At 35.8% G+C, this 12,528-nt stretch overlaps 1 protein-coding gene across 1 annotated transcript; it reads left to right on the forward strand.

The window, feature by feature from the left end:
• Positions 1-880: 880 nt before the first annotated feature.
• LOC107104648 (solute carrier family 22 member 4-like) lies at positions 881-11,068 on the forward strand. The gene is made up of 10 exons (XM_015404695.1): positions 881-1,548; positions 1,647-1,750; positions 3,235-3,389; positions 3,542-3,713; positions 3,797-3,923; positions 7,707-7,801; positions 7,985-8,199; positions 9,105-9,287; positions 9,441-9,576; positions 10,923-11,068. Exons 1-10 carry the CDS (start codon positions 1,159-1,161, stop codon positions 11,026-11,028), a joined length of 1,683 nt encoding a protein of 560 aa, XP_015260181.1. The 5' UTR covers positions 881-1,158; the 3' UTR covers positions 11,029-11,068.
• Positions 11,069-12,528: the final 1,460 nt, after the last annotated feature.

A 12,528-nucleotide genomic window follows, 5' to 3' on the forward strand; every position in this document is an offset into this window, starting at 1 on the left:
GAAAGTGATGCTGACTTCAAGGTTTTCTTTTTTTTCACAAGAGTTAGTATGCATTATCATAGCTTATATGCCTGAACTCTTGGTGTTTCCTAAATGTTTGTTTTTAAGAATAATTTAAAACCACAAAAACATGTTTTTCCTGTTCTCCAGCAGAATTTACAGAAACCATTTTGTCTTTCAAGCTTATTACGTTAGTTTTGGGGACATTACTTAATCTTTTTTTTTTTTTTTAAGAGAAGCAACACACTGTTGGTGATTTCAACAGTGCACACCGCAAAGGATGACTTAATTGGATACATCTTTTCTCTAATTTTGCAAATAAACCACCAACACAGGAGCTTTATTTAGTTTAAACTGGTTATGTAATACAGCAGCAGCAGCAGCACTGCAAGACCAAATATTGAATGTCTCCCTCTAGAGTTGCAGTCCTTAAATGCAGAAATACAGAACTATACATACAGTTATACTATTTTAAGTTATTTCCAAAAATACAGTTAGCAAACACTGGTTCACATTAGAAGGCAACATATTTATTTGTTCTTCTGCAAATACTGCCCCACAAAATGTATTTAGCTTCTTACTACCCAGGTGAGTTAGAGGTTTATCTTTAAGATAGTAAAACAAACATCCAAGATGATACAGTTTTAGCAGAACTTTCCATAAAGGCAGGTTTTGCTCAACAGTCTGTTTTAACACGGTCCAACCGCAGTCTTAAGGCTACTTAGCAATATTTAGAGTACAGTCATGTGGATTTCTTGGGAGTATTTAAAAGTGAGGAATGCTGTTTAGAAACAAGTACCACAGCTGTACCTTTTTCACAGTAGCTTGGAGTAGCTGGGTATATACCGTATGATCAATACTCTGGAGCTTTAGATTAGTTTAGCAAATCCAATCACTTGGTGAAGGGTCGTAGTGGGTCAAACAGCCTTTAAGAGGTTTTTGATACAGGATAAAATCTTGCACAGCTGGTTTAATGCTCTTACAGGACTTGGAAATGGAAATGTTTTGATTCCGACTCCGGCCCACCCAGGGACCAGTCCATTCTACCCCACTGAGAGCTCAACCCTATAACTTTGGCACTGAGCTGAAGACTTGAAGAGGGACACCACGTCTCACTCAGTAAAGGAGAAAAGGAGGTTATTTTGTCTAGAGAGAAAAATGGGAGACTATGATGTGGAGACTGCGTTTCTTGGACAAATGGGTCCCTACTTCTGGGTCACTTTCTTCCTTTTGAACACAGTTTTCGTGTCAACTGGATTCAACGGACTATACATAATCTTTGCAGGGGCAGCCCCAAAACACAGTTGTCTCATTCCAGACGTCAACCTGACAGAGGAGTGGAGAAATGCCATCATACCATTTATAATAATGGGTGGTGAAGAAGTTCAGAGCCAGTGCAGCAGATATAATCTGACTGTGGTTAAAGATTTTTCTGATGAGGGTTATATACCTGGAAGGGATATTAATCTTACCACACTGCCTCAAGAAGGATGTTTGGATGGATGGAACTACAGCAAAGACATCTACCAGTCCACAATAGTCACTGAGGTCAGTATGGAAGAGCATTTTTATTTTTTCTTCCTCTTACTGCTGTTCTTCATTGTTGTTGTTTTTTTCATGGCAAATCCAAATTTCTGTCTTAACAGTGGAATCTTGTTTGTGAGAACCATTGGAAAGTTCCTTTTGCTTCCTCAACTCTCTTTGTGGGATATCTTTTTGGATCGCTTATCTCAGGACAGCTTTCTGACAGGTATTTCATCCTTAATCACACTTTAATAAATCTGTTAAACTACTTTTTCATGCTATATCGGCCCATTTATGTAATGCATTATTCTCTGTGTGCATAATTCGGTCTAAAAGAACTGACAGAAAACTGTTGCAACATTTAGCCCCATTCACAATTTTGACATGTAGTGAATGTTGCTGAGGAGCTCTCATCAACTGCTGACAAAGACAATAGCGCCATCTCCTGTTATAGTGAATGCATACACAAGCAGGTCATTTACAGTTCTGTGAATTGGATCGTTTTCATATTTCCACTTCATCTCGATTTTTGTTCTTCTCGATTTGACCATGTTTTTTTTTTTCCTTTTATTGGAGGATATATGTTAAGTCTTTTAGGCAGCATATCTGTAAGATATTTTATTTTTTGATATTTTTTTGCTCTGTATAAGAACATAGGGAAAGGTGATTTATTTTAATAATTAAAATAAAAAGGGAAACATAGTGATTCTGCATTAATGTTTACAAAAAATTGTATATTTCAAGGGTTGGTGTTAATTTTGATGATTGTTACAGCTAAAGTAAATCCAAAAGTCCAATTTTAAACCATTTACAGCACTGACCTGACAGAGAGGTCAACAGTAGATTTTATCATAACTAAATGCAAAGGAATCATTGAAAACAACTAAATTAATATTTAATATCTAGTTAATTTTTGTATTCCAGGCAGTTAACCATTTCCCATGTTCAGTTGTTGACACCACAATGTTTATTTAAATCTCAGGCTTTCTTCAGCAGTTCTATATTTTGAAGATTTTGTAGCTACATGGTCATTTTAACAGTTTGTCACCTTTGGTAGACTAGGCAGGTACCAACTACTGTTTTAATAAACACAACAGGATTCCACCAGTGCTAACTGTGGTGCTAACTGTGGTTTTAATCAAATAGATTCTAGCAACACCAGCAGATGGAAGAGCTACCTAATCTGTTAATGAGAATAGAAACGTCAAACTGGAGTTTAAACAATCTGAATTCTGTGTCCCTACCCCTTTTCTCCAGTTTGTCATTATAATTTTTAAATGACGTGCAAAATTTTACTACATTGCTTCAAATATCTTGTTTGCATGATTTTGGCTTAGAACAAAAAAATAGAAATATAATGATATTTGTGTGGGTGTTTTTGTACTGCAGCACACATTTTGTCCAGATTTTAAGCCACACGTTTTTAAACACTCCAAAATCTTCAATTATATTGATTGCAGATAGTGGTCACAACTTTAGAAACAACTTTTATGCCAACAGCCCTAATTGGTCATGTGAGCCCTAGCATTAGCAATTCTACATAAAATAAAAAAAACTGGAGGTTTTATTGGTCTAATGTGATTTTTAAAACAAAAGAAATAAAATGCAGTTGTATGGCTCAAAAAACTTTTTTTTTTTTTTTTTTTTTTTTTTTTTTTACATTTTCAGTCGTTAACACTTACCTGTATATAATTTGCATTATCTTTTCAGGTTTGGGAGGAAAAAAGTTCTTTTCATGTCCCTTGCGGCTCAGTCCTTCTGCGTTTTGCTTCAGTCATTCTCTCAGTCTTGGAGAATTTTCTGTGTCATGTTCCTCTTTGTTGGAGCCTCTCAGATATCCATCTACATTTCTGGATTTGTACTGGGTAAGTTCACCCTGTCCTTTTGAAATGATCTAAAAGCAACCAGTATACAGTAGGAATTATATTAAAAATAAATAACAGTACTAAAAGAAATGAAGTAGTAACATTTACAGGTCATTAATATGTGCAGTTTGTGTTTTTTATTTCTTTGACAGGTACAGAGTTGTTGAGTAAAACCATGCGAGTTCTCTTTACAACTCTTGGGGCTTTCCTTTTTTACTGCATCGGCTACATGACACTACCTTGGATTGCATATGGCATCAGAGACTGGAGAGCTCTCTTAGCAGTTTTGTCAGCAACATCTGTGGTTTACATCCCTTTGTGGTGGTATGTATGTCATTGGACCCACTGATTTCTTAGCAAAGTAAATGTGTAAATGTTATGTACAAGCATTTTTTTTGTTTGCACAGGTTCATCCCAGAATCACCTCGATGGCTGCTCATTCAAGGAAGAAAGACAGAGGCAGAGGCCATTGTGAGAGATGCTGCCAGGAGAAACAAAGTGCAGGCACCATCTGTACTTTTTAAAGAATCTGAGGTGAGAGTTGTATCTTTATTGCTGTGTAATTCAATTGGTTCACACATTTTTAATGTTGATGATCAATTCTGTGTTATTTGAAGAAATGTAGAGAAAACCATTTCAATTATGTGTTTTATTTACCTCAATCCGTCTATAGCAAGGACCTTCAACCCCAGTCCTGGAGGGTCACAGTCCTGCAGCCTTTGGATGCATTCATGATCCTACTAAACTGAGCTAAAAAGCTAATTTACCTCATTGGCATTTCAATAGGCTTTTAGAAAAGCCTGTTAATTTGGAGTTAACCTGATTTAGGCTTGTTCGAACAGTGATGCATCCAAACGTTGTAGAAAAGTAGCATTCAGGGACTGGAGTTGCTGAACCCTGTGTTAGGCCTTTTTCTGAGATATGTTCCACTGAAAGAAAATTGTTAAAAACTGTACAGATGGAGGACATTGTAACTGCTAATTTCACTTAAAAGCACTCCTCTCTGGCTGAGTGATAACGATGATTGAATTAACAGACTTGATCTGATTGTTTTTTCGACTAAATCACTCCAGTTTCCTTTATAGATTTATTCTTGTCTGCTAGTCTAAGTTAGACCTAAGTTTCAATGGTTTTTCACCATATAACTCTGTTTCTGAGATAAAACACAAAAAGTAACTTCCTTTTAATCTTGAATTTCCAATAATCAGTTAACTTAAAGAGGTATTATGGGGATTTCTAATGATACTGCCACCTGTGGCCAAAAAGAGAACTGCATCACTCTTCTGTTCATTCTCATAGCACGTGCATGTACTTAACAACTTCTTGCTTGTTTGTTTTTTATGTTTTCCACCTTACCTTTAGTTGCCATTGGTTTCTGAGTTAAACTGGATGCCAGTCCCTTCTAAGTTTCCACAAAATCCATTTTGTATATAAAGTTTCGATTGTTTGCCTGGTCGGACCCTTTTAGCATGGGCCCCCATGACATCACGCTGCCAAACAGGACGGGATCCTCTGACCCGAAGTAAATTAAGGAAAATAGGCCACAGGCATATAGATGCATCGGCTCTGAACCATTGAGGTGTAAGTCTGCTCATCAAATGATGTAAAGGGTCACATAAAAAGGCTTTTTTTAAATATATTTTTTCAGTAAAAGCTTAAATACTGTAGGTGAAATATAATTAGAAAAGTATTTGCTAGAGTTGTAGTCAATGCCCAGACCTTTTATGGCCTCTAAAGGTCCTTGGTTTCTGTTGGTGTGGTCTTGACTACAACACTAGTATTTGTTTTACATTCTTAGGTTTACTTAATCATCATCCTTCATAAGACACTGAATAAATACACTGTTCCAAGCCGAGAATGGTTTCATTTTATAATGATGCACCCACAGACAACAAAGTGCTGTATTTTGCTGTTGGTTTTTGGGATAGACCATTGAAAAGATGTACTTGTTAAGTTAAATTAAAAGTGGCTTTAAAGCTCTTTACAAGAAAACGTTGAAAAATGTGGCCTGTTTAGGGTAAGAGTTCGGTCTCCTTGCTCAAACACCCCCGAAATGAAAACCAGAGCAACCCAGTTATTTCTAAAGCCACCAAACAAGTACATAGAGTCCACCTTATTCATCTCAGTTCTGTTGGTGGTCAGGGGGCCTGTTGGTGCCTCACTTCTGTCAGTCTGCCCGAGGGCAACTATGGCAACAGTGTAGCTTACATACATGTACCACACTGTAGCCACATCAGCGTGTGAAAACCCATGTGAACAGGTGAATCATTGGATAAAGTGTGAATGGTTTTTAGTCCTCTTACTTTATTAAGTGCTACACAAATACTGTCTGTTTAACAATTAACCACAAAAAAAGGCTGTGGCTGTTAAAGTGTTAGAGGTCTATTAAAGGACATTGGAGAAGGAACAGCATCCTGTGGAACAAAGGATTACAACCATGAGGACGGGGACAATGTTGTAGAGAGTTAAGAAAAAATAATTGGGTTTAGAAAATTTACATCTTTAAATATTTTAGTAATTTCAGGTATAAGACTTTAAACCGAGATCTACTTATATACCAACATTTAGATCTCACAACTTAAGTTTTGCTCTATCTCTACATTTATACTTGCGCTTAAGTTGTGCAGAGGACATGCTGTGCCTGAGACAACTGTAGTGTAGACTTGCATGGATTCCTTGACGGAATAATAATAAATTGATCAATTAACTTGTTACCTTTAAATTTATGTTAGGTAAGACCAAACTTAAAGGAATAGTACACCCAAAACATGATTAGCCTTCATTTTCTACTCACCCCCATGCTGAACAAAACTCTGGAGTACTTTTTTGATATCTCAAATGCATCTGGAGATCTGGGAGGCTTCTTGCTGTCTGCTGACATTCAAATAATGGAGGTCTATGGTGACCGAGACAGAAAGGTCCATAAAAGTCCACAAAAACGTGTCAATATTCCTCCATACTGCTCGTCCAATGTAATCCAAGTGTCCTGAGTGGGTAGCATCTAGAATTTACTCGAAACGAAGTCATTTAGAACGTTTTAGAGCCTAAACAGTAGTGTATAGGATTTCCTAATAGCGCCCCCATGCGCGCTCACGATTCTATGGAAGCCGGCAGACCAAACCGGAAGAAAGTGCGCATTCAGCGTCTGCTCTGCCGATAATGCAAGCGTAGAAGAAGAAATGTGCTGTTTACCTGTGCAAAGAAAGAAACAACGAAAGAAAAATGTCTGAGGACTTCAGTGTTGAGGAAGAGCATGAGTTCTTTGCCGAGCTGAATGCGCTGGTTTGGTCTGCCGGCTTCCGTAGAATCGTGAGCGCGCATGGGGGCGCTATTAGGAAATCCTATACACTACTGTTTAGGCTCTAAAACGTTCTAAATGACTTTGTTTCGAGTAAATTCTGGATGCTACCCACTCAGGACACTTGGATTACATTGGACGAGCAGTATGGAGGAATATTGACACGTTTTTGTGGACTTTTATGGACCTTTCTGTCTCGGGCGCCATAGACCTCCATTATTTGAATGTCAGCAGACAGCAAGAAGCCTCCCAGATCTCCAGATGCATTTGAGATATCAAAAAAGTACTCCAGAGTGTTGTTCAGCATGGGGGTGAGTAGAAAATGAAGGCTAATCATGTTTTGGGTGTACTATTATTTTAAGTCTCAACCTACATTCAAAAAGGTGTGTGGAATCTTTACAGTGAATCCTCGTAAAGGCAGCGTCATTCTATGAGGATTATTTTCTTTAGCAGTGACAATGAATGAGGTAAATGTCACAGTAAGATGGTAGATATAACTACAGGACAAATAAAAAAAACAAGATCTGTTGAAAAATAGCAAAAAATTCCATCACAAAGACAAACATACAACCAGATCTTCAATTTTTTTGTGTAGACAAAGGCACATTTGTGTATAAATGGCCTATCAACATTTTTGGGACATAAAAATAATGTTCAAATACAGTATATACAAAGTTATTCTTACCTAAATGAATGAACAACATTTGTGTCTATATTTATAAAGCCCATAAAGCAAAATAAATGCCCCTTAACTGCTTTAAAAGGAAGTTCAGCAAAGTTTTTCCTTTTAAATTCCGAATTGATTTCTAAATTACACAAATCATTGTCGTTCAGCTATAAAGCTATCACTGCTTTGTTTGTATTGCATGGAGTTGCATTAAGACATATTGAAGTGTTGGTGGTGGGATTACATATTAAATTTAACTCTTATATTTGTTAACCCTTGAACTAAAAATAGACTTGTGTGACATTTTTTTCTTTTTTTGTGTGTGTGTCTTTAAATGTAACTTATATTCCAGGTTGAGAAAATTCCTGCTGGGAAGAAATACACAATGCTTGATGTTCTTAGGTCCAGCAAAGTCAGATGCATCACAATGATGTGTCTCCTTTTATGGTAAGCAACAGTTTTAAATGCAGGTTTTAGATAGAATGAAACCATTTTACAGCTTAGTTCATATAAATATATGCATAAAGAGATAAGATATAGACATAGAAATGACTTGCTGTCTCTTTTGATGTCTTAGACACTCAATCTTTGGTGAAAAGTTCCCCCCTAACAGACTTGTTGTCTTTTCAGGATGGCAATTAACATCGGATATTTTGGCTTATCCCTGAATACTTCCAACCTGAGTGGCAACCCTTATATGAATTGCTTTATATCAGCCATCACTGAAGTACCCGCCTATATTGTCTCTACTTGTCTGCTGAGGAAATGTCCACGACGAGCAATTCTATCGACGTTCCTTATCATCGGAGGAGGAGTTCTTCTGCTCATACAATTTATTCCTGATAGTAAGGCGCTATATTTCTGATTATAATATCAAATAGAGAAAACATCAGTAGCCCTAATGGGAATCCATACGCTGTTTTTTGTTCTAAATTAGAAAATAATTCAAAATCATTTAACATGTATCCAGTATTTAGTCTTTTAAAAGGAGAAACATAAATAAAACTACCTATATAGGAATTATTTTTTTATATACTCACTTGACAGGCTTTATAGTCATTTACTTCAGATTACTAAATCATGTTAAAGCTCATAATGCCTGTCCGAGCTGTTTATTAGGTAAAGCCCAGTAAAGTTGAGCTGGTTATGTACACATGCAGAACTCTCAGCTTTATCAGGTGAAATACTCAGACATTGCACATCAGTGTTGCAACTGGTATCTGAGCTGCTGACTGTGCAAAGAGTTTACCACAGGGTGGAAAACGTGACCATTGTGCATGCCACATGTGAGGTGACTTAAGTTTAAGTAAAGTAGCAATAAGGTAACACATTATCTGTTTTTTTGTTGTTTTTTTAAAACAATATCATACATGCATATATATTCTAAAAGCATGTTGTGTCAGGCATGAAACCAGAAAAGCAAAATTTTCTTTTACATGTTAAAGCAAACTGAAGCTTAACAATAAACCAGACCATTACATTTAACAGGACTGTAATGCTAAGTGGCAGTAAATGTCTTGCTATAATGCTCAATGACACCCAACCTGTCATTTGGCAGGACTTGCACCTCAGTATTATCATGTTGTCGTCTTTCTTTATCTTTAGATCTTGCCTTGTAGAGACATATCAGCAGCTTGTTATTTTTTATCTGCTTTTGGTCTGAAGCCTCATGTTGGCATGTTTGTGTTGCTAAAAGAACCTCAGACTCCTTACTGCTTTTATTTATTTATTTTTTCTTATTCTTTTTTAGCACTCCATTATGTTGCTCTGGCACTGGAAATGACCGGCAAGTTTGGCTTCACTATGGCTTTCACCATTGTTTACATCTACACTGCTGAGATCTATCCCACCGTACTGAGGAATGTAGGCATGGGAATGTGCTCCTCAGCTGCTCGTATTGGCAGTATCACAGCTCCTTACGTCATCTATTTAGGTACTTCCTATCTCTGTTGGTCACAAAGCCATTATATGCACAGATATCATAAAAATGCAAAAAGCATCTACAAAGAATACTTGAAGCAAAAGTTCCCCTTAGAGAGGAATACTAGTTTATTATTATACGTGACTTTTATTTCTTATTTTACAGGCACATATAATAAGGTTTTACCTTACATTTTAATGGGCAGCCTCACCATCGCCTCTTCTGTGGTTAACTTCTTCCTACCAGAGACCTTCAACAAAGATCTCCCAGAAACAGTGGAGCAGATGCAGGAATGCCGGGGGTATTTATTGGTTGTTCATTCATTTTTGGATTTTAACAAGAACTACAAGCATTCATACGAATAAAGAATTTTAAAGCATCTCTTTTACATAGGAATTTCCTCTAAATATAATGTTGAATATAAGAAAAAAAAATGATATAAAAACATATTGGATAAAACCATTTTAAAAATGAATATTGACGGGTGAAAAATACGACAAATGGTAGTTTTTATTATTGTAAATGTTTCTATGAGATGCAATACGAACCATTCTAATTTAAAGTTATATCATAGCCTATCCTTGTAATGGACCAGATTTCAGATATCACTTCAAACAGCTCTACTTTGAGATAAGACGACTATATATGTGACGACTATATAGTGACCTAAATTTTTCAAAGGACAAAAAAAATAATTAATCAGATTTTCAGTTAGCTGTTTAGAACTGGTTTGAAAAACCAGAGTTCATTTTAAAAGTATTTTCTATCAAATTAAAACTCTGTATAAATTAATTTGATGTGCCCTTCACAATTTGAGATTGGATGATCCTGTGGCTATACAATATATCTATAATTTACAACACTTGAGGTAACTAGAGGCACACTGTGCTGACATGCTACAGTACTTCTTTGTGTGACGTTCAAGTATAACTGAAATTCAAGGATATATCAAAATAACAAGAGAAAAAATCAAGAGGTTCCGAGAAGTGATTTATCCTTTGGTAAATTTCTCAAAACAAAACAATGTTAATCTTTTTAAACAAGATTATGGAAATGTCAAACCTTCCAAAAAGGATATAGACTCTGTATCAAGAATCAAAACCTGCACTCAAACACAAGGATAAATGCAGCAACCTTTGGAGACACATCATTAGGCTGATGAAAATAAAATAGTTTTGACATTCTAGTCATTTTTACTTTCAAATAAGAATAGGGAGCCTCACAAACAACTTCTCCAGACATCAACTAGGAAATACACCCATGAATGCAGATAACAACAAACAAAATCACACTTACAAATACTTTAAAAATGGGTAGAGGACAAAAAAAAAAACAGAGCGTTTGAAGTAACTATCATTTATCTCTGTGTAGGCAGAACAAACTAACTGTAAAGTACAGGACGTATGGGTCAAAACCCTTTCTAAAGGAACAGAGAGCAGTTTAGCAATGTTCCAAGGACATTTCTGAAACTTCTGAATTCAAAGCAATAATATGATTTTAAGTATTCTGGCAATAAGAAATAAGAAAGATTTTTTTGTAATCACCACTGACCTAAATAAGAAAAAGATGAGTTAAGACATTTGATGTTTGACAGTGAAAGAACAATCAGGACTGTTGTTCATTTTCTATTTTTTAAACACATTGCAGGTTCTGTGGACGGTCTGAAAAGAAGAAATATTTTGAAAACGGAGCATCACGTAAACGACCCATTCTACAGGAAGAAGCATCTGAAGTGCAAACACTCAGCCTTTAAACTTTTTTCATTCTAAGGATGGACATTTTTTTCCTGATCTAGACAGAGATCAGATGTTTTTTAGGCTAAGCTGATGGATATGACTATAAGACATTTTCTAATAATGTTACAAAATTCTAAGTGAATAAATTATTTTTATCCACTTTAACCGTGTGTTTGATTTGTCTACCCAGTTTTTTTTTAGTATAGGGGTTATATAAAGTTGTACAGAAGGCTAATTTTTCCTAAAAAGAGATTTTTTTATTTATTCCTCCAGGTTATAATTTTTTATTTTTTTGTACAGTTTAGTAAAAAATGTGATATATTATGAGGAAACATAACTAAACTATGGAGCATAATAATTACTCAAATTTAATCCTACACAATATATGCAGGATTGGCTAAATTACCATTTAACTCCAGTAGACAGAACGCAGACAGAAACTTCAGGGAATGGTTTAAAATTCTTGACAATTATGCAACGAGGCCTGATGTCTGCTCATAGGTTTTTAGAATTTCTACTAAAGTAAATAACTAAAGTAGCAGAGCATGATTGCTTTGTTGTTTTCTACACTAAGTGAAATTCAAAAGTGTTTGAATTACATGTTAACTGAGGAGTGGGAACCCTGTAAGATAACTATACAGATGATGCACAGCTCTACATTACAATGTCACCCAGAGCTACAATAAGACATTAATATAACCCCATCTTTATATAAGGAAAATTGTCACCACACTCACATAAGTGCAGTAAGTGTTCATAAATGAATAAATAAGATACCTATAAGTCAGTCTGCTTGAAGCCTGTTCTCAATACAAATATGAAGTAGAATGGATGTTATTATAAAATGAGGAATCGTGATTTGAGCCTGCCAACTTAACACTAAATTTATGAGACATGTTTGCACTTAACAAATAGGTTCACAGCTTTGAAAGTGTTTTCTATTTATAAAAGCAAATAAGATATTTCCAAATTGTGCCCCTAGAGCTTTATGAGTGCAGTCAGCTCAGATTAAATTTGGAAATTGGCTCCTTGATTCCAGCTGTAATTTGATGTGGATCTATTTAAGCAAAGTTTCAGGGAATGATATATATCAAAGCAACATACTGATGACATATAGAGAACTCATGGGGACTGTTAATTACCAAACCTGTCAATCTGCACCTTCTAAAAAAAACTACAGTTGCACATAAGAGTTTTTAGAAGTTGAACTGTCCTGACAGGTGACGCACAGTTCCCTAGTGACAATCTAGCTAAAACCAAATAAACTACCATCCAGTATCCTTATCTATACTTTGTCCACCTGTTACATCAAAGGAATTAATATACTTATACACAATTTTTTTTCCCCAGTTAAAGTTGAAGTACCATTTTTAAATTCCAGGTGGTTTTTATGTAGCCTGACGTAGTCCGACTCAATTCTAGTCAGAATATGAGTCTGATACTGCTCCATAGAGCTGGGATTATGGGGCGTGTTTTGAACGAACCAGGAAAAAAAATGCCTCTGCACTCAATTGGAT

Source organism: Cyprinodon variegatus, unplaced genomic scaffold, assembly GCF_000732505.1.
Source record: "Cyprinodon variegatus isolate N-32 unplaced genomic scaffold, C_variegatus-1.0 Scaffold36, whole genome shotgun sequence".
NCBI lineage: Eukaryota > Metazoa > Chordata > Actinopteri > Cyprinodontiformes > Cyprinodontidae > Cyprinodon > Cyprinodon variegatus.